The sequence below is a fragment of the Chelonia mydas genome, chromosome 8, assembly GCF_015237465.2.
Source record: "Chelonia mydas isolate rCheMyd1 chromosome 8, rCheMyd1.pri.v2, whole genome shotgun sequence".
NCBI classification, from domain to species: domain Eukaryota; kingdom Metazoa; phylum Chordata; order Testudines; family Cheloniidae; genus Chelonia; species Chelonia mydas.
This window is the reverse complement of record NC_057854.1, coordinates 16965715-16987258: the sequence shown is the minus strand read 5'-3', so window position 1 is coordinate 16987258 and position 21544 is coordinate 16965715. Positions and strand designations below refer to the sequence as shown.

Here is a 21544-nt window from a genome sequence, read left to right as displayed (position 1 = left end):
AGAGCAACTGGCAAAGGAATGCAAGATAAAGCTCTGAGGACAAATTAGCAACAGGCCAGAGGCAGCAGCGGTACAATGTGAGAGCACTGGAAACATAAACACAACACTAGAATAGTTCTGTAATATTTATATATCATTACATAAAAAATTACTTTAAAAGAATGTTACAGTTGCAAAGTTCAGCACTCCAAAGTTAAGGAATGCTAGAGATAAGGTGGCCTGTGCAAATTCAGTCCCTTTGTGCATATGCATTATGACACAGCCTTTAACTATAGGATCACACACTTTTTTTTTTCCACTAGACTGTCTCTCCAAACTTGACCTCTTCTGTCCTTGGCCCCTCCAGCCTATCCATTTTCCTGTCTGTCTTCCCCCAAGCCTCTCTCAGCTCCTTGCCACAGATTGTCATAGCGCTCTCCACCCCTCCGCTGGCTCTTTGCCCCAGTCACCCTATGGCCACCTCATCTTCACAGATCCACATCCCAGTTCCAGTCCCCCCACCCCTTCAGCCACTTGTCCCAGTCCCCACTCCAGACTCTGAGTCTTCCTCATCTACCCCAGGCCTGGATCCTCACTGTCACAGTTTGGGGTAACTACACCTTCAGCAGCCGTGATGGTCTGCACAAGGAATGCCCTCTCAGGTCTTCAGCCATCACCTCTCTGGGCAGGGTCCTGTATCTGTCTCCCTTTCAGATTTAAGCTTGCAGCCCTCTTGCACTTCCGTGTGTTTATCCCAGCAGATCTGACAACAGTCCAGGCCTAGATCCATCCTCTTTGGAGCCCCCATTCAGGTAGTTGAAAGCAGCTATCAAATCCCCCCTCATTCTTCTCTTCTGCAGATTAAATAATCCCAGTTCCCTCCGCCTCTCCTCATAAATCATGTGCTCCAGCTCCCTAATCATTTTTGTTGCACTCCGCTGGACTCTTTCCAATCTTCCACATCCTTCTTGTAGTGTGGGGCCCAAAACTGGACACAGTACTCCAGATGAGGCCTCACCAATGCTGAATAGAGGGGAATGATCACGTCTCTCGATCTGCTGGCAACGTGAAAAGGTGTCAGTGATGCGGCCCTCGGCCAATGTACTAGTCCTCATGTGGCCCTCATGGTGATTTGAGTTTGAGATCCCTGCTCTAGCCCATGGGCTGAAATAGGTATCCCAACCCTTCTACTCTACTTTTGTTGTGCAGAAGATTCACTGGATTCATATAAAGCAGATCCCATGGTCCCTCCCCCATGGTCTGCCCCAGACACATTTCACATTGACCAATGCAGGGGGGGCTGACATGGACAACCCTTTCTGCACAGAGGAAGGTCCTCTTCCTGATTGAACTGGCATATTCACTCTCTACCATCCAAGCAAGGGGCTTCATGGGTGTGGCACGCTTGCGCTGACCCTCCATATCAGAGTAATACTACTACGTGGAATTATGATGACCAATATTAAGCTTTACATTTTAATCCCAGTCCTCGTCAAATGGGTCACTAAAATAAAAAAATAACACTTAACAATAATTTAGCACTTTACAACTCCCCTTTCAGATAAATGGGTATTATTATTATTCTCATATTACGGATGGAGAATCTGAGGCCCAGAGAAGTTGATGATGCAAATCAATAAGATTTCTAAAGGACATAAACCCAGATTCTCAAAGATATTTAAGTGCCTAACTCCCATTGAGGTGGGCCATAGTGACTATTAATTCATTATTTTAACTCCCGCTGGAGCCTGGTCTTGCATACTTGTGTATCCAAAACTTCCAATTAACTCAGGTGAGATTTAGATTATTATTATTATTTATTTGTACTGCAGTATCTCCTAAAGGCCTCAACCCCACTGTGCTAGGCACTATACAAACACACAATGCATGACTAAAGCAGGGTTGGGTTCATGATGAGCAACAATTTTGCAACATAACAGTATATATAAGATGCCTGTTTTCCACTGATGCATTGGAAATGCATAAGACAAAATTTCATTAATAGGAGTCATCTACAGTAGACTCATGCATCAACAGAAAAACAGACAGCTTTGACTTCTTCATGCTATCAAGTATGAAAATGAACTATCAGGAAGTGAGGGGGAAAAAACAAACCCAGCTCTGAGATCTCTGAAATGTAAAATAATTAACATTGACTATATGTTACTTGTGTGTGCGCATGGCATTCTGGAAATATGATGTAAATCAATCTCCGAATGCTTTACTAACCACTTTGTATTGTGTTTTCTATTTCTTTACTAAGTACTGAGACTTGACACTTTACCACATCTCTCTGTATGACTGCAAAAAACAAAAATTAACTCCTGTAATTCAAACTGAAAGTTTAAAAAATATATAAAAAATAGAAAGATTTTATCAGTTTGCAGAATCTGCAGTTCAAGTTTATGTGATCCTTCTTATTGACACGCGGAATTATGGGAAAGATAGTGTCTACAAGACTATAAATCAGACATCTGCAAATTCCAAACTCATCCTCTGATGGAAAATGGAAGATTTAAACATGCAGTAAAACCAGGCGAGACATATTGATCAAAGAACACTCTGCAACATCCATCACACAGCATAAAATAGGAGGAAATAACAATTCCACGTGAACACAAACATTTTGGTGATTTAACGGATTCACAAAAAATTGTTCCAGGCAATGTTCCAAATAAAGACTTAAATCTGGGTACAAGTATGTTCTTAGCACATTTTGATTAATAAACATCACCATTTCTGACAAACTCTTACTTGCATGAGTAGTAGCCTCACTGGTTTCAATAATGGTATTCACACGAAGAAAGGTTTGCAAGATTAAGACCTTTGGTATCCACAGCAACATCAAAAGAAAACTGTATTCTTCACTCATGAGGAATGGGGGATCTTCTTTCAAAACGCTGACATAAATATCACAATAAGTCTCTAAAATCATTGTTTAAAAAACTCTTTTAATACATGTATTGTCTGTTCATCCCTGAGTTACTGCCCTTACATGTTGTAAATCAGCCATTTCAGAAACTGAAGAAAAAATGAATTAAATACTACTCAGTAGAAAATGTATTGACTAAAATTTTATTTAAATTTCAGTCACTAACTATACACACAGAAAGAAAATCACAAGTGCATCATTAGCTGACTAAGACAAGACTTGAAATGTATTACAGTTACAGCATTCACAATACTGCACTTAAAAATCTCTCAGGCTTCTTCTAATAGACCAAAAAAAATTGATCATACACCCAGTCAGTTCAATGGGAGTTTCAAGGGCAACCTCAATAGCAGCAGAGTAGGGGCCAGGAATATTGAAAGCATTATAATTCTGCATTAAAAATGTCCATAGGATTAAATTCCCAAGCAATTCCTTAGTGCAGGAGGAGGCTTGTGTATAAAATATAAAGGGGAAAATTTCAATTGTAATTTTCCTGATGGGTTTTTTTGTTTGGTTGGTTATACCAGGTTAGTTTTTGCATCTTTTTTGCATCTACAACAGCAAAACAAAACATTTATGCTATATGAGGGCAATATTTCTTTAATACCAAAACTTGTGATTCAATAACCTAAAAAAGTAATGAAATCTAAAACCAGGCCATTTCAAGCCATTACATTTTATGAAAAACTCTCCACCAACTCCAGTGGGGTTCTGCTTTTCACTTGATGGCACACTATTTCCCATGACTGCTTTTTAATATGAAATTACCAATTATTAAAAATATCACACTTACAGGCAGACAGGATCTCTTAACCTGACAGAGTGATTTCTGTTTTTGTGGTTTGAGTTCTGTATAAATAAAGGCTGGTGAATTTTTCTGTTTAAAGAAGGTTACGCATGAGGTCAGTCTCACAAGATGATCAAAACAAGCAACCTTATTTATGATGCATAAGTAGCATGAGTCAGTGATATAAGCACAGGCTTAGACACTCCTGAGTTCTAATTCTGGTCCTTGATGCTAACTTTCTTTAACCCCAGAGGTTAGCCTCTTTCACCTCTCTGCCTAAGTTTCCCAGCCTGTAAAATGGAGATAAAAAAAATTTCATATACCTAACAGGTTTCGTATGAAGATTAACTAGTTAGTGTTCTAACACTACAATACATATTGTTATTAAGTGAAGGGTGAATTTGTTAAAACAAGATGTCACTGTTAATTTTTGTCTAATTAAGAACAGCTGCTTCTGACCATCTATCTAATGGTTGTTTCACAGCCTTTTTGGAAGGAGTTAATGGCATAATACTGGAAAGAATTAACAAACAAAATATCCCCAGTTAGTAATTGGCATGTGTCATAAATATAAAAGGAAGGGTAAACACCTTTAAAATCCCTCCTGGCCAGAGGAAAAGCCCTTTCACCTGTAAAGGGTTAAGAAGCTAGGATAACCTCGCTGGCACCTGCCCAAAATGACCAATGAGGAGACAAGATACTTTTAAAAGCTGGAGGGGGGGAGAAACAAAGGCTCTCTCTGTCTGTGTGATGCTTTTGCCGGGGACAGAACAGGAATGGAGTCTTAGAACTTAGTAAGTAATCTAGCTAGATATGCATTAGATTCTGTTTTCTTTAAATGGCTGAGAAAATAAGCTATGCTGAAGGAAATGTAGATTCCTGGTTTTGTGTCTTTTTGTACCTTAAGGTTTTGCCTAGAGGGATTCTCTATGTTTTGAATCTAATTACCCTGTAAGGTATTTACCATCCTGATTTTACAGACATGATTCTTTTACTTTTTCTTCTATTAAAATCCTTCTTAGGCTTGGCCAGTTATTACAGACAATTTGTACTGCAATACAGCCAAATCGCCGCCCCACTGACAGACCTAACTAAAAAGAAACAGCCAAATGCCGTTCAGTGGACCGAAGAGTGTCAGAAGGCCTTTAACCAGCTTAAAGCGACACTCATGTCTGACCCTGTACTAAAGGCCCCAGACGTTGACAAACCGTTCCTAGTAACCTAGTAGATGTGCCCGAGCGTGGTGTGGGAGCAGTTTTAATGCAGGAAGGACCGGATCAGGAATTCCACCCTGTAGTGTTTCTCAGCAAGAAGCTGTCTGAGAGGGAAAGCAACTGGTCAGTCAGTGAAAAAGAATGTTACGCCATTGTCTACGCTCTGGAAAAGCTACGCCCATATGTTTGGGGACGGCGTTTCCACCTGCAAACCGACCATGCTGTGCTACAGTGGTTTCATACCGCCACAGGAAATAACAAAAACCTTATTCGGTGGAGTTTAGCTCTCCAAGATTTTGATTTCGACATCGAACACATCTCAGGAGCTTCTAACAAAGTGGCTGATGCACTCTCCTGTGAAAGTTTCCCAGATTCAACTGGTTAAAATCATCCTTGAGATGTGGAAAATATTGTTAGTCTTCATACAGTTGGTAGTATATTTAGAGGTGTATGTGTCTTATTAACTCTGTTTTCTCCTAGAACTCCAGGAAGAAATCACAGCCAGCGTTTCACCCTATCTGTGATTTGGGGGGGTGTGTCCTAAATATAAACGGAAGGGTAAACACCTTTAAAATCCCTCCTGGCCAGAGGAAAAACCCTTTCACCTGTAAAGGGTTAAGAAGCTAGGATAACCTCGCTGGCACCTGCCCAAAATGACCAATGAGGAGACAAGATACTTTCAAAAGCTGGAGGGGGGGGAGAAACAAAGGCTCTCTCTGTCTGTGTGATGCTTTTGCTGGGGACAGAACAGGAATGGAATCTTAGAACTTAGTAAGTAATCTAGCTAGATATGCATTAGATTCTGTTTTCTTTAAATGGCTGAGAAAATAAGCTGTGCTGAATGGAATGTAGATTCCTGTTTGTGCCTTTTTGTACCTTAAGGTTTTGCCTAGAGGGATTCTCTGTTTTGAATCTAATTACCCTGTAAGGTATTTACTACCCTGACTTTACAGAGGTGATTCTTTGTTACTTTTTACTTCCATTAAAATTCTTCTTTTAAGAACCTAATTGCTTTTTCATTGTTCTTAAGATCCAAGGGTTTGGGCCTGTGTTCACCTATGCAAATTGGTGAGGATTTTTGTCAAGCCTTCCCCACGAAAGGGGGTGTAGGGTTTGGGGAGGATTTTGGGGGGAAAGACGTTTCCAAGCGGGCTCTTTCCCGGTTATATATCTGTTAGTCGCATGGTGGTGGCAGCAATAAAGTCCGAAGGAAAAAGGAAAATAGTTTGTACCCTGGGGAAGTTTTAACCTAAGCTGGTAAAAATAAGCTTAGGAGGTTTTCATGCAGGTCCCCACATCTGTACCCTAGAGTTCAGAGTGGGGAAGAAACCCTGAGAGCATGCTTATTGGCAGCCTCAGCAAAGATGCCAAAGAATGAACAGGCAAGGAAAATAAATTAATCTCTATTCCCTAGACGTGGTTCCACCATGTCAGGGTTGAGGCACATTGGTGGAGTCATCATGTGGGGGAAGCTTGCTCTGCCACAACACATGCTATAACTTCGCATAAAGATAGGATTTCTAAGCCTGGTTCCGATCTCATTTATCCTAGGGTAAACCAACAATGTCAATGTCGTTACAACAGAATGAAAACAGTCTTGTGATCAGAATCAGGCTTTCAGTTTCCAGTGTTGTAATTTTATCAACACTTGATTCACTTTAAAAAGTGAAAATAGCCACTAATATTGGCAATGTTGTTCTGGGTCTCCAGCTTGCAATGTTTACACATTAATAACATCTTTGTTTACAATATGTGACAAGACATCAAATGAAATGCCCACAATCCCACTGGTATAACCAACATTTTCATTATGTCTGTGAAAATCTCTTCCTAAAAAAACTCTCCAGGGTTCCTATTATGGAGTCTGTCTTGGATCACCAGAAGCTGCAGCTAGTCCTGGTAATACTGTATCCTGGAAGACTAATACATGCTGGCACTCTTAAAAGACAAATACGAATCCTGTTAAATTCTGATAACCAGCAGAAATTTGTTTATAAGATAACACTGTGGGAAGCAGTGGCAAAAAGAATACTGAGCAGTTCTCATTAAAAAGCCCTAGCAACCTGAGCAAACTGGTATTATATGTGTGTACTAGTGATACATGTAGTGTTACCCTCCTTCTGTGAAAGTTTACTGTAATTCACATTAACTAACATTGTATAAAACATTTTAGATCTGCATTTAATCTTTTTTCTTCTGCTATTAAATCTTGTTTTCTCCTATGCAGAAATACACAATGATTTTTCCAACCTATTATTTCATAAGTGCTACCATCTCATAATCAATTAGTATGTTCAGTCACTCATGGAAAAATACAAGCAGGTAAATGAAAAAATTAAAAGATAGATTTTATAAAAATCAGCACATTTTGAACCCAGGGAGTTAGATAATTAACTTTCTGAACCAATTACTATTGTTCTTTTAATATCATGGAAAGTACAAGAAGTTTGCAAAAATATATGATCATTAAAATGAAAAACAAAACAAAAACCTGAAACCTAAACTACTCCTCCCTGAAACAATCAAGCAGAGGTGAGGTGGCGAGGGGGAGGTCACATGCTTGCCCAGATTTCTGCCAGGGTTGTTTTTTCTTTTCCCCCCAAGGGGACTGGGTTCAGAATTGAGCCCTCCCCTATCAACAGTTACCTGTGGCCTCTGCAATCATGTCAGTTACCATAGGCAAATCTCATTTCAATCACTAGTAAAATAATGAAACCATCAGAGAGAAAGGAAAGGATACCAGAACCATAACTAGTAAACATCTCCAAACAGTGAGATCTATTGGGCTGTGGAACACTCTCTCAAAAGAAGCCCCAAAACTTCAGTAATTTAAAACAGGGTGAGCAAATCATACCACAAGGAATAATAAACAAGAACCTTGTTTATGCAATAGAGTCCCCCCAAACAATCATTTATCTCACATAGATCTCTTTCCCAGTTGCAGGTATACTTTTAATACAGTTTTCAGAGTAGCAGCCATGTTAGTCTGTATTCGCAAAAAGAAAAGGAGTCCTTGTGGCACCTTAGACTAACAAATTTATTTGAGCATAAGCTTTTGTGAGCTACAGCTCACTTCATCAGATGCATTCAGTGGAAAATACAGTGGGGAGATTTATATACACAGAGAACATGAAACAATGGGTGTTACCATACATACTGTAACCAGAGTGATCACTTAAGGTGAGCTACTACCAGCAGGAGAGCGGGGGAGGAGGAACCTTTTGTAGTGATAATCAAGGTGGGCGGTTTCCAGCAGTTGACAAGAACATCGGGGGGGGGGGGGGGGGGGGGGGGGGGGGGGGGGGGGGGGGGGGGGGGGGGGGAGAGGGAGATAAACATGGGTAAATAGTTTTACTTTGTGTAATGACCCATCCACTCCCGGTCTCTATTCAAGCCTAAGTTAATTGTATCCAGTTTGCAAATTAATTCCAATTCAGCAGTCTCTCCTTGGAGTCTGTTTTTGAAGTTTTTTTGTTGAAGTATTGCCACTTTTAGGTCTGTAATCGAGTGACCAGAGAGGTTGAAGTGTTCTCCGACTGGTTTTTGAATGTTATAATTCTTGACATCTGATTTGTGTCCATTTATTCTTTTACGTAGCGACTGTCCAGTTTGACCAATGTACATGGCAGAGGGGCATTGCTGGCACATGATGGCATATATCACATTGGTAGATGTGCAGGTGAACGAGCCTCTGATAGTGTGGCTGATGTGATTAGGCCCTATGATGGTGTCCCCTGAATAGATATGTGGCCACAGTTGGCAACGGGCTTTGTTGCAAGGACGGGTTCCTGGGTTAGTAGTTCTGTTGTGTGGGGCGCTGGTTCGTGCTGGACATTTCCATTCGCTGTCACAGAGCTAGAAACCTGCGTGCAAGAAGGGGAATCGAGGTGCCGCGGAGAACAGCATGAGGTGAACGCCCAACCCAAGCACTCCAGGGACAACAGGAGGGGGACCCAGACGGTGCCTTGAGCCTTCCCGCCAAAGAGGGGGAGAGGCGGTGGGTGAACTGACCAACTAGAGCCGGCAGGAATCCCAATCCCCTCCCCCACCCGCGCTCCCTGGGCAGCCTCCGCCCCTCCCCCACTCCTTGCCGAAATTTCATGGTTTCCAACCAAAATACACCTAAGGGCAGCCAGCGCCGCCCCCACCCATCCCTCTTCTCCTACCCTTCTTCCCGTCTTCCCCTGTCCCCTCACGCAAGCCCTCCGCGCAACCCCCGCACCGTAACCCCCACGGCGCCAGACACGCTCCACGGCGCACGCGCAACCGGCGCCACCCGAGAGACGTTACGGCGCGTGCTCAGTCACTCGGAGGTCTCGGGGACGGCCGGAACCGCCGCTGCGCATGCCCCGTCCCGCTTGATCCGGAAGTGGTTCGTTTGTTTCGTGACACGTCGCAGCGGAGGAGGGTGAGGGCCGGCAGCCGGGGGGATTCTCTCAGCGCTGCGAGGAGGGGTTGCCAGGTGAGTTTGCAGAAAGGTAGCGGCTGCTTCCCTCACGGGGAGGCCCTTCCCCAGCCCACCCCAGCCTCCCTGGCGCTGCCCCGCTCCTCCCCGGGCCGCGACCCACCCCGTCCCGGGGCTCCGAGCCCCTGCCCCCCAGTGGGAGGTTGGGTCGGGGTCCCCTCTTTCCAGAGGGGAAAGCTGAGCCACAGAGGCGTGAGCTGATTGGCCCCGGGTTACTGCTGCGAGGCCGTGGCAGGAATTGCGGGTGGGCCCCGGCTCCGGGCGTGCGGATTGGGGCGTCAGGGCCGCGAACGGGCGCTGGGAGCCACACGCATGTTGTTGTTGTTGTTGTTACTTAAAGCTGCGCCTCGTGCTTGTAATGTTGAAAACGCAGCGAGGTTTGTGGTGTAGCTTCCTGGCTGTATAGCGCCTGTTGTTGCTTGGCCCGCTTGTTAAAGCATCCCCATTGTAACTATTAATCGTTACCGGTGACACGTTTAACTTATGTATTAGTGACTGTGGAAAGAAACACTCCTCCTATATCCATTGTAATCTACGTTTTGAGCTCTTATGGCACTGTAAAATGTTATACATTTACACACACATAGATCACAGGTTTCAGAGTAGCAGCCGTGTTAGTCTGTATTCGCAAAAAGAAAAGGCGTCCGTGGCACCTTAGAGACTAACCAGTTTATTTGAGCATAAGCTTTCGTGAGCTACAGCTCACTTCATCGGATGCATTACACAATCTTCTAAAGTATCACATATATTAGAGGGGTCAGTATCCACAAAAACAAGGAGGAGTCTGGTGGCACTGCAAAGACTAACAGATTTATTGGGGTATTACAATCATTTTCAGAGTGTTCTTGAGTTTGCCTTCTTTCTAGCAAATATTTGTCCCTAACCGCATCAACAATTTATTAGAGTTGTATGACAGCCAGAGGCCAGAGTAACCCTTTGTGACTCATACAAGCTTTGATGTTCTTATTTTACAGATAATTTGCAATGTCTGGGTTTGACAATTTCAATACAGATTTCTACCAAACAAGTTATAGCATTGATGACCAGGCACACTCCTATGATTACAGTGGAAGCGGAGAACCATACAATAAGTAATTTGTACATTTTTTTTCCATTCTCTAACTTATATAGTATTAGTTTATCGTGTCTATGATTGCATTTCTTTATATGTCTAACACTTAAACACACACAAACAACAAAACCGTTCCAGATAAGAATGGCCATACTGGGTTAGACCAGTGGTCCATCTAGCCCAGTAACCTGTCTTCTGACAGTGAGCAATGCCCAGTGCTGCGGCAGGAATGAACAGAATAGCAATTATGAGTAATCCATCCCCTGCCATCCACTCCCAGTTCCTGGAAGTCAGAGGCTAGGGACACCTGGAGCATGGGGTTGCGTCCCTAACCATCTTGGCTAATACCCATTGATGTACCTATCCTACGTGGACTTATCTAATTCTTTTTTGAACTCAGTTATAGTTTTGACCTTCACAACATCCCCTGGCAACAAGTTCCACAGGTTGACTGTGCATTGTATGAAGAAAAACTTCCTTTTGTTTTAAACCTGCTGCCTATTAATTATATTGGGTGACCCCTGGTTCTTGTGCTGTGTAGGAGTAAATAATACTTCCTTATTCACTTTCTTCACACCATTCATGATGTTATAGACCTCTATCGTATCCGCCCTTAGTCATCTTTTTAACAAGTTGAAAAGTCCCCATCTCTTTAATCTCCTCTCATATGGAAGCTGTTCCATACCCTTAATCATTTTTGTTACCCTTCTCTGCACCTTTTCCAATTCTAATATATGTTTTTTTGAGATAGGGTGATCAGAGCTGCACACAGTATTTAAGATATGGCTGTACCATGATTTATATAGTGGCATTATGATATTTTCTGTCTTATTGCTCTCTTTCCAAATGGTTCCTAACATTCTGTTAGCCTTTTTTGACAGCCACTGCACACTGAGCAGATGTTTTCAGAGAATGGGGGGGAAACGGTAGATGTGGTATTTCTTGACTTGAGTAAAGGTTTTCATACTGTCTTGCATGACCTTCTCATAAACAAACTAGGGAAATATAACCTAGATGGAGCTACTATAAGGTGGGTGCAGAACTGGTTGGAACACCATTCCCAGAGAGAATTTATTAGTGGTTCACAGTCAAGCTGGAAGGGCTTATCAAGTGGGATCCCGCAGCGATCGGGTCTGGGTCTGGGTCTGTTCAATATCTTCATCTATGATTTATATAATGGCATAGAGAATACACTTATAAAGTTTGCAGATGATACTGTACCAAGATGGGAAGGGTTGCAAGTGCTTTGGAGGATAGGATTACAATTCAAAATGATCTGGACAAATAGTCTGAAATTCAATAAGGACAAATGCAAAGTACTCCACCTAGGAAGGAACAATCAGTTGCACACATGCAAAATGGGAAATGACTGCCTGGGAAGGAGTATTGCAGAAATGGATCTGGAAATCATAATGGATCACAAGCTAAATAGGATACAACAGTGTAACACTGTTGCAAAAAAAGCAAACGTCATTCTGGGATGTATTAGCAGGAGTGTTGTAAGCAAGACACCGAGAAGTAATTTTTCCACTCTACTCCTCACTGATTAGGCTTCAAGTGGAGGATTGTGTCCAGTTCTGGGTGCCACATTTCAGAAAAGATGTGGACAAACTGGAGAAGGTCCAGAGAAGAGCAACAAAAATTATTAAAGGTCTAGAAAACATGACCCATGAAGGAAAACTGAAAAAATTGCGTTTGTTTAGTCTGGAGAAGAAGAGACTGAAGGGGGACATAACAGTTTTCAAGTACATAAAAGGTTGTTAAAAGGAGGAGGGTGAAAAATTGTTCTTCTTAACCTCTGAGGATAGGACAAGAAGCAATGGGCTTAAACTGCAGCAAAGGGCAGTTTAGGCTGGACATCAGGAAATACTTCCTAAATGTCAGGGTGTTAAGCACTGGAAAAAGTGCCTAGGGAGGTTGTAGAATTTGTCATTGGAGATTTTTAAGAACACTTGTCAGGTATGGTCTAGATAAAGTACACAGGCCTGCTGTGAAGTGCAGAGGACTGGACTAGAAGACCTCTCAAGGTCCCTTTTAGTCCTACAGTTCTATGATTGTATGAAGTAGCAATAATGACGCCAAGATTTTTTTTTTTTTTTTGATTGCTAACAGCTAATTTAAATCCCATTATTTTGTATATATAGTTGGGATTATGTTTTCCAATGTGCATTTGTCAGCAGTGAATTTCATCTGTCATTTTGTTGTCCAGTTATCCAGTTTCGTGAGATCCCTTTGTAAATCTTCATAATCTGTTTTGGATTTAACTATTTTGAATAATTTTGTATCATCTGCAAATTACGCCACCTCACTGTTTACCCCTTTTTCCAAATCATTTTTGAATATGTTAAACAGCACTGTTCCCAATACAGATCCCTGGGGGACAGTCCTATTTACCACTCTCCATTCTGAAAAATGATAATTTATTCCTACCTTCTGTTTTTTAACCAGTTACTGATCCTTGAGAGGACCTTCCTTCTTATCCCGTGAATGCTTACTTTGCTCAAGAGCCTTTGGTGAGGGAACCTTGTCAAAGGTTTTCTGAAAGTCCAAGTGCACTATATCCACTGGATCACCCTTGTTCACATGTTTGTTGACACCCTTTAAAAAATTCTAATAGATTTGTGAGACGTGATTTCCCTGTACAAAAAGCCGTATTGACTCTTCCCCCAACAAATTGTGTTCATCTATGTGAGAAGGCATGTCGGCTTAGAAAGGGGAATTTCTGTGTGGGTGGGGGAAAAGGGGAAGGGAAGAGAAGTAAATGTGTTAGTGCTCCTTCAGGAGGGTCCAGAGGATCAGAGTGCTGCAGAGGTGCTGAGTTTTCCTCCCATAGGGGTGGAAAAGGAGATTTGATTGTGGAGGGTCCCTTCTGGGTGTGGGTTTTGAGCAGATGGAGATAGGGAAATTACAGACCCTTGTAATGAAATTATTCATTTTTTCTTAAATGTATCTGTACAGTCTTGGCAGTTTCTTTCATTGATGTGCAGAAAGAACTTATTAGCATTAAATTATACAATATACTTACATTTACATAATGAGTAGAGAAAAGAGACCTATTGAAGAACAACACCCTATAGATATACATTTATTTTTATGTAACATCTATAAGAGGAGGTTTCTCAGAAGTGATTAGGTACCCCTCTGGGTGTCACAGTAGTGATCCTTTGCTGGTGAATTTTTGCAGTACTAGTTTCAGGCTACCTGTGAGATAGTAAAGTGTTAAAATCATTTTGTTTTGAAGTGTGTGGGCGCAAGCTGCTTGTATTCAAACAGCTTGTATTCAAAAGTGCAAACTTGACATAGAATTAGTCTTCTGTGACCAGAGTTTGAGAAAATTTGAGGTAGAAAGTGAAATATTACTTTCATCTGCATGTGTCATGATGGTAGATGTCATAATGTGTGCTTATGCTCTGAATGTCATAATCCTCATCATATGTATGCTAGGAGTGGTATCTGATACAATTGCTATATGGGAAGGGGGAAGATAGTCAATTTGACTAGGCTGTCTTTCAACTCTATGAAAATATCATACGGGAAGCTCAAATAATATGAAGACTTTGGATCTCCTTTCAAGATTGAGCTCTGTTAAATATAGGATTTAATACTTAGTATAAATTCATGCTGTCATTTGATAAATTATAGGAGTGAGATATACAACTGAAGGGGCTATATTTGGATTGACAAATACCTTTTGCTAGTCTTCTGTAGGCCCAATCTTGTCATATTTTCAAATTAAATGGGCTTGGATTGGTTTTGGCCTGAAAATGCTACTACTTGGCGGCTTCTAAATTTTCTTATCATTATGTGATATCTGATGGTAAAGAGGTGTAAAAACTTATATTTGACCTGATTACTTAAATTAGAGAACTTGAGATAAGGAGTCCATAAACCCATATACCTTTTCAAGTCACACTTTACTCCTTGTGGTGCGTTGGGGTGAGTGCATCTGTGCAGCTACACCTTTAGGGTGGGAGGAGTAATTAACTTCACTTTAAAAATTAGGTAAACAAGATTATATGTTGTATACTAAGTTGTTATAGAAAGAGTGTCTTATGTGACTGGGTAAGGTTTAAAAAAAACCTGTGCCTGCCAGTAATATTATTATGTTCTCCACAGACAATATAGTGGCTATGACTACTCTCAGCAAAGTGGATTTGTCCCTCCAGAGATGATTCAGCAACAGCAGCCTTACACAGGGCAGATTTACCAGCCAACACAAACATACACTCCAACTACAGCACAGTCTTTCTATGGAAGCAATTTTGAGGATGAGCCACCCTTACTAGAAGGTATAATTTGTTCTTTACTAGTCCTCTCCAAAACTGCCCCTAACTTTGGGGTAACCTAAGGAGTAAAGAATGTACTTTCTAGTTAACTAAAAAAAAAATATTAGAAGTAATTGCATCTGTCATGCCTGCCTCTGAGTTCCCCTGCCAATTTCTCACTTCATAGTCACATTCTCTTATTTCTCTCCCCTGTTGGTTTCTGAAGGCCACACAAATTAAATGGGAAATTGACTGTACACGACATTATGTCAAATGGGGGAATAAAAGCATAGATTTTTTTCCTCAGTCTGTTATAAAAGCTGTTATTTGCAACAACAAAAAGTTAAGTTTTTTTAATTGATAGTGCCTCTTTAATTATAAATAACTGACTTCGGTGTTTAGAACCCAAATTCTTATTTGAAGAAAGGAGTAATAAATGTGTAGGATATGTCCTACATAGAATACAAGGTGCTGGAATGGATACATATTGAGAATACTTGGCAGGATTTTTCACCTTCTCTGTACATTATACTCTCAGTGAGAGCTTAAGACAAATTACCTTTCCTGTTACTAAATGACAAGGGAAGTACTAAGCAAAATTTGTTTACTAATCTACATAGATAGCATCCCATTCCTTGAGTTGGTAAATCAAATCTGTACCATGCAGAGGGTCAGTCTTAGAATCAATCCTGTCTTAGAAGCAATCCCAAGGGGTTCTGATTGCAGAATCTGGGCCTTAGAGACTAGCAGTCCCTCATTCCTGAGTAGTTGAGAAATGGAGTGCCACGGAGACAGTGCGCTCAACCGCCTAAAGGAGAAATGGAATGTCTTCTATCATTCTTTGGTCATCTAAGGAATAGTACTTGATAACCATCATGTCTTGCCTTCAGTCTGGAGCAGATTTGAAAGTGAAGGGGCAGGAAAATGGGGGCAAAGGAGAAATAAAAAGGGAAACAAATCTTCATAATTTTTTTCATGTAACCTGTAGAATTAGGGATCAATTTCGACCACATCTGGCAGAAGACACTAACAGTTCTACACCCATTAAAAGTAGCAGATGGCAGCATCATGAATGAAACTGATTTGGCAGGACCAATGGTCTTCTGTCTTGCCTTTGGAGCCACGTTATTGCTGGTAAGATACACATTAATATTTTGCAATCTGTATCGTAGTCCAAAAACATTGAGAAAATCTAAATTATTCTTGGGGGTCTTATAAGAATCTCCATGGCCTGGAAGTCACAAAACAGGTCTTGACCAAGGATTTGTGGCTCATTAGTACATGATTTTGGGCCTGATTCAAAGCCCCTTGATGGAAGTCTTTCCATTGTTCTCACCATGCTTTGGTTCAGGCCCTTCAAGTAATGTGCCATGTTTCTTTATGTAGTGGCTTCTTTGCATATCTTCCTTTTGTGAATATGGCTTCTGTTGTCATGAAGACTGAGGACCATAGTCACAATTTTTGGGGTGGGGAGAATCAGATGACTCATTGTCCTTGGTTTTATAAAGTTAAATCTTCAATTTCTTCAATCTGGTACAAATCAAGATGTGTTGTTTGCTGTCAAACACAGGTTCAATAGAATTTAATTGTTTTATTTGCACAAAATGTTTTAATTTGGTTGCCTTATCCATAGTTTTGGCTCTTGGTACATATTCCGTTTATACATTTAGTAGCTGTTTCTATCATGCCAGTTTCTGATGCACTGAAATTTTACTTCGGGTTATTCTAGTATTTCTTTGTTCAGTATACTTAGTTTATTGTTGGTAGTTTTCCTTTAGCTGATTGTCTTTAAGAAAAAAATTACTAATAAAGGAGGTTCACAATTATTCAATTACTTTTTAAAATTATATTGATGTGGTTGACATTAGACATGGTTGACACCACCAACAATGTCAGCATTATTAAACATGATTTACCACCAGTTCAGCAAAACAATGGCCAAAACTGTTAACATTTGCTGATTGACCTATAGGCTTTGATGGAAACAGGCCTGTGGTCTCCAACCTTTTCACACCCAAGATCACTTTTTGAACTTAAGGGCAACCCAGGATCTACCCTGCCCCTTCCCCAAAGCCCTGCCAGGCTCACTCCATCCCTCGCTCTCCCCCCACCCTCACTCACTCTCTCCGGGCTGGAGTTGGGGTTCAGGAGGGGGTGCAGGCTCTGGGCTGGGGCCGAGGGGTTTACAGTATGGGAGGGGGCTCCGAACTGAGCCTGGGGCAGGGGGTTGGGATGCAAGAGGGGGTGAGGGGTGCAGGCTCTGGGAGGGAGTTGGGGTGCAGGAGGGGGCTCTGGTCTGGGGCAGAGTGTTGGGGTGCAGGGTGCTGGCTCTGGGAGGTGGGTCAGAGCTGGGGCAGGGAATTGGGGTGCAGGAGGGGCTGGGGTGCTGGCTCCAGGAGGGGGCTCAGGTTTGGGGTGTGGCCTCCCACTGGGCGGCACTTACCTTGGGCAGCTCCCAGTCGGCAGCGCAGTGAGGCTAGGGCAGGCTCCCTGCCTACCCCAGCCCGATGCGTTCCCGGAAAGGGCCAATGTGCCCCTGCAGCTCCTGGGACGGGGGGGTTGCCATGTGGCTCCATGTGCTGCCTCTCTCTGCAAGCGCCGCCCCCGCAGCTCCCATTGGCCACAGCTCGCCGTTCCTGGCCAATGGGAGCTTTGGGGGCGGTGTTTGCAGGCAGGAGCAGCTCACAGAGGGAGACCCTTGCGCCCCCCTCCCTCTCTCCCCCCCCCCGGGCTGCGCTGACCGCTTCCAGGAGCGGTGTGGCACTGGGACAGGCCCCCTGCTGTACCACCGGAGATTGTGTTCGACTGGGAGATTCTCTAGAATCGACCAGTCGATCGCAGTTGACCAGTTGGTGACCACTGCTACAGGTGTTTTGCCATTAAACTGAATTGGAATAAGATTGGCAGAAATCCTGGGAGTCAATCTGACCCAGGGGAAAATTCCTTCCCGACCCCAAATATAACGATCAGTTAGATCCTGAGCACGTGGGCAAGACCCACCAGGGAAAGAATTCTCGGTAGTAACTCAGAGCCCTCCCCCTTTAGAGTGAAGAAAGTAACCACTTGTGTGTGTTACCAGTTTGAGAATGAATTGAAAACTAATCTGCAAATGGTTAAGACGATAGAAAATACACTGAAATGAAAACAGCTGAGAAATTGGCGTATTGGAGGATATTACAATGGTGGTAATCACTTAACAAAACTCAGGATTCTGTTTATTGAATGTCTTGAATTTATTGCCGTTTCAGTCACTTGGCTGATCCTGCGTCTGAACAGCACTGCTTTTGGGTCCAGAATTCAGAGTGTCACAGCCTGCTTTTCCCAGATATTTCACTATATCTGTACAGCATTCAGTCATTTGGTACAGTTTTCTTGGACTGTCTAAAAATTAAAGAATGACTTCCCTGTGCTTCGAGCACTGTAGTTCAAACATTTTCCTATCTGCCAATCTAATGCAGTCACGCAGCTCTGTCCATATTGGATGCATTCTTAAGCTGGGTCTCCAAGTCGTGCTCTGAGAGGATACATACCTAAATAAAATGGAATCAGATTTTTAAATAGTGTATTAACACTATTTTACAAGACCAAAAATAATTCTAGATGGGAAACAAAAAACTTGAAATATTTTATGATGATGAATTTACGCTGTGCCATAACTCTGCATGGCACTTCACACAAAAAAATTTACTCCCTTAAGGCAAAAATCAAGCATCTGAATCATTGGTAGAGATGGAAAGAGTTATGTCACATGCAGCATTTTTCAGTGCGTTGCTAATTTACATTTTTTATTTAGCCTTTGATCATTGCTGCAGTAAAGGTGCTGATAAAAAACTATTCAGATAATCCTCAGAGTAGGATCAACATGCAAATATAATAGAGTAAATTGAGCGAAGTTGATCAGATTTTTGTAGCTCAGCTAGAACTACATGTTACGTAAGCACACTAAGTTTGCAGCTGGTTAGATGCACCACCTTTTGTAATTGAAAACTGATATGGTAAATATGCCTGTTGGACATTTTGGTATACAAGTACACTGTTTGGATTGTTTGTGGGATACCTTTCTTAATCCTCTTCATCTTTATCCCTAAATCCTACTTCAGATTCATCCCTAGGTCAAAGATTACCACAATTTTATACTCTCCTTATTTGTAAAATGCAGTATTTAGTCAACTTTAAGACAAAACATGTTTAACTTGTATTACTCCTCTCATCTTTAGGTTGGTAAAATTCAGTTTGGGTATGTGTATGGAATTAGTGCAATTGGATGTTTAGGAATGTTTTGCCTGCTGAACTTAATGAGCATGACGGGCGTCTCGTTTGGCTGTGTTGCTAGTGTCCTGGGATACTGTCTTCTTCCTATGATCCTGCTTTCCAGTTTTGCAGTTATATTTTCTTTGCAGTAAGTATCAATACTAACTATTTATAATAAAATCCTGCTTCCATATATTGTGGATTTTTCTCCCATTGGGGGGAAGTTCTCTTAGATGGAATTTATATTATATTAATAATGGATTTGTCAAATGAAGTAAACGCTTATACAGCATGAACACTTATTCTCTATCCATTTTCAGTTATTACAAATTACTTTTAGATTCAAATTATAGTATACTTCAAACATGTTTATTTGTCAAACAAGTTGTATATCAGGATATAGAAAACTGAAATGATTTAAGAAATATAGATTAAATTTTAATTAATGTTGAGTCTGGAAAACTAAGTTAAATGCCCAACACAAAAAATCACTAACTTCATTACTCATCACAGAAAGCTACTTGTACAGAAGTACAAAAGAACACCTTGTTTTGAGTTTACTCAGTTCTAAACCTTTTTGTACTTAGAACTTAATTTCTTTTTTTACTAGTCATTCTAAAATCTTTACTGAATAATAAATACTAATTTTATATTTACTGAAATTCCATGTACATTTTATTTAAAAACCCTCAATGATAAAATTCAGTATAAAGTTTTAAAACAATCAGCCTTTGAAGCATATTTAACTTATTAGAAAATATTCTAATTCCTGCATTCATCTAAGGATAGACACACACACACACCTTTTTAAACTGTTCTTTTCTTGTATGTTACAGGGGAATGATGGGAATTATTCTCACTGCTGGAATTATTGGATGGTGCAGTTTTTCTGCTTCCAAAATCTTCATTTCTGCCTTAGCAATGGAAGGACAACAGCTTCTAGTAGCATATCCCTGTGCTTTATTATATGGAGTCTTTGCTCTTATTTCTGTGTTTTGAACTGACTATTCTGATTACTGGACTTCAGTGGGCCAAACTGAAAGGAGAAAAGAGAAAAAAAAAAAGAACCCTTGGAACACTTAATTGGACTAGTAAACAGCTGCATCGCTGCTATCATGCAAACTTAACTCTTGAATTATCTGATGGAGCAATGGAAACAAACATGTCTTGTTCACTTTTATAGGACTCGTGAATACTGTTTGAATTGACCTGCAGTGTCTATAGCTTTAAGTTTTCATGCTTATACAGTTAAATATGTAATGTTTCTTTACTATTTCTACAGCCTTTAGAAAAGTAACTTTGGGGGTTTTTGGGAGGGTTGGGGTGGGAGGAGAAGTGGGGTTGTAGTTATATTTGGTAGGTTTTCAATCAGCAAAAGTAAATGAAACTACAGTCATTGCAGTCTTTGTTTAAAAAAAAAAAAAAAAAAAAAAACCAAACAATCTTTGGCCAACCCAATTCCTGTCACCTCTATTGCAAAGAGTTTCTCAAGCAAGTTGACAATTGCATATTTTCTGTATTTTAACAAATACTCTTTAAGCTGTTATTTATACAATGTGTTGGTATTTCAGAATTCAATATGCAATTTAAATTGTTTAATTTGAAAACAAATCCTTTAGTCAAAAGTATACAAATAAATTTCAGACTTGAAATGTGAATGTGTTTAGATGTTAGCATCAGTTTAAGTGGTTATACCTTCTTGGGTTTACCAAGATTACTTGCAGGAGCTTGTTCTAATAATGCACATATTAATGGCTCCAGGGTAGACTTTTTTCTTTTTTTTTTCTCTCTCTTTTTTTTTTTTTTTTTGGGGGGGGGGGGGGAGAGAGTATTTACTTCCAGGAAAAAAAACCCACCATTTTGAAAAGCATATTAAAGTGTCATGGTTGTCAGTATTGTAGTTATTGTAAAGGTCATTTGATGCATATTGATTAAATTTTCCCCTAAATAATTTTGAGATGGTGCTGGAATTGACTTTCTAACCCTCTTTCTGCTTTATGGTTTTGAATGACCAGAATTAGAGAATTTCAGCTATTAAAATGAAATTGGAGCTTTCACATTGGAATAAACCACAACACTTAAATAAAACAGCAATACTCTCCCTTCTTCTGGTTACTCTTTTGATACATTTGAATTAGTTTTTTACTGTGCTTAATCTTGCAGTAAAGCATAAACTTGTTTTTGGTGACAGTCAACTCTAAGACTCAGCATTGTCATAATTTCATGGAAAAAAATAAGTAGGAAAGGGAAGATGGGTAGTGTTAGTTTATACACTTTTTTGTTTATTTTTTAAAACATGCATGAAAGAAACCATTCTAATTTTGTTTTACACACTTGTGGTTATGAAATTCTTCTTTCTAGGGGTAGAGTCTGGTTTAAAGATTCAAATTCTGTCCCTGTTTTGGAAATATTTCTTGGTGAAATGGTAAAAGCTCTTACCAAATACAAGTTCTTGGCTGAGATTTTGCTCTTACGGTGGTGTAAATCTGGAGTAACAGTTGACTGCATTGTAGTTACTCCAGTTTTGTACCAGTATAACTATCAGATAGTGTAATCTACTTGTACAGTTTGAGTTAAAT

At 40.8% G+C, this 21544-nt stretch overlaps 1 protein-coding gene across 2 annotated transcripts; it reads left to right on the top strand.

Moving 5' to 3' along the window:
- Nucleotides 1–6217: 6217 nt before the first annotated feature.
- On the top strand, nt 6218–21070 carry YIPF5 (Yip1 domain family member 5). Of its 2 annotated transcripts, none has more exons than XM_043520849.1 (6): nt 6218–6229; nt 10330–10468; nt 14566–14738; nt 15703–15848; nt 18932–19113; nt 19802–21070. In XM_043520849.1, exons 2-6 carry the CDS (start codon nt 10362–10364, stop codon nt 19962–19964), a joined length of 771 nt encoding a protein of 256 aa, XP_043376784.1. In that variant the 5' UTR covers nt 6218–6229; nt 10330–10361; the 3' UTR covers nt 19965–21070. The 2 variants fall into 2 exon arrangements, with proteins under 2 accessions (XP_043376784.1, XP_037763021.1); XM_037907093.2 differs by lacking the exon at nt 6218–6229 and adding an exon at nt 9105–9374 and having other exon boundaries at nt 10352–10468.
- The last annotated feature ends 474 nt before the right edge of the window (nt 21071–21544 follow it).

Bases quoted from the DNA above. Each gene is read 5' to 3' on its own strand.
- YIPF5 (XM_043520849.1), top strand. From the start codon at position 10,362: ATGTCTGGGTTTGACAATTTCAATACAGATTTCTACCAAACAAGTTAT. The intron at 14,739-15,702 runs GTATAATTTGTT...TGTAACCTGTAG, and splicing joins TGAGCCACCCTTACTAGAAG to AATTAGGGATCAATTTCGAC. The intron at 19,114-19,801 runs GTAAGTATCAAT...TGTATGTTACAG, and splicing joins GCAGTTATATTTTCTTTGCA to GGGAATGATGGGAATTATTC.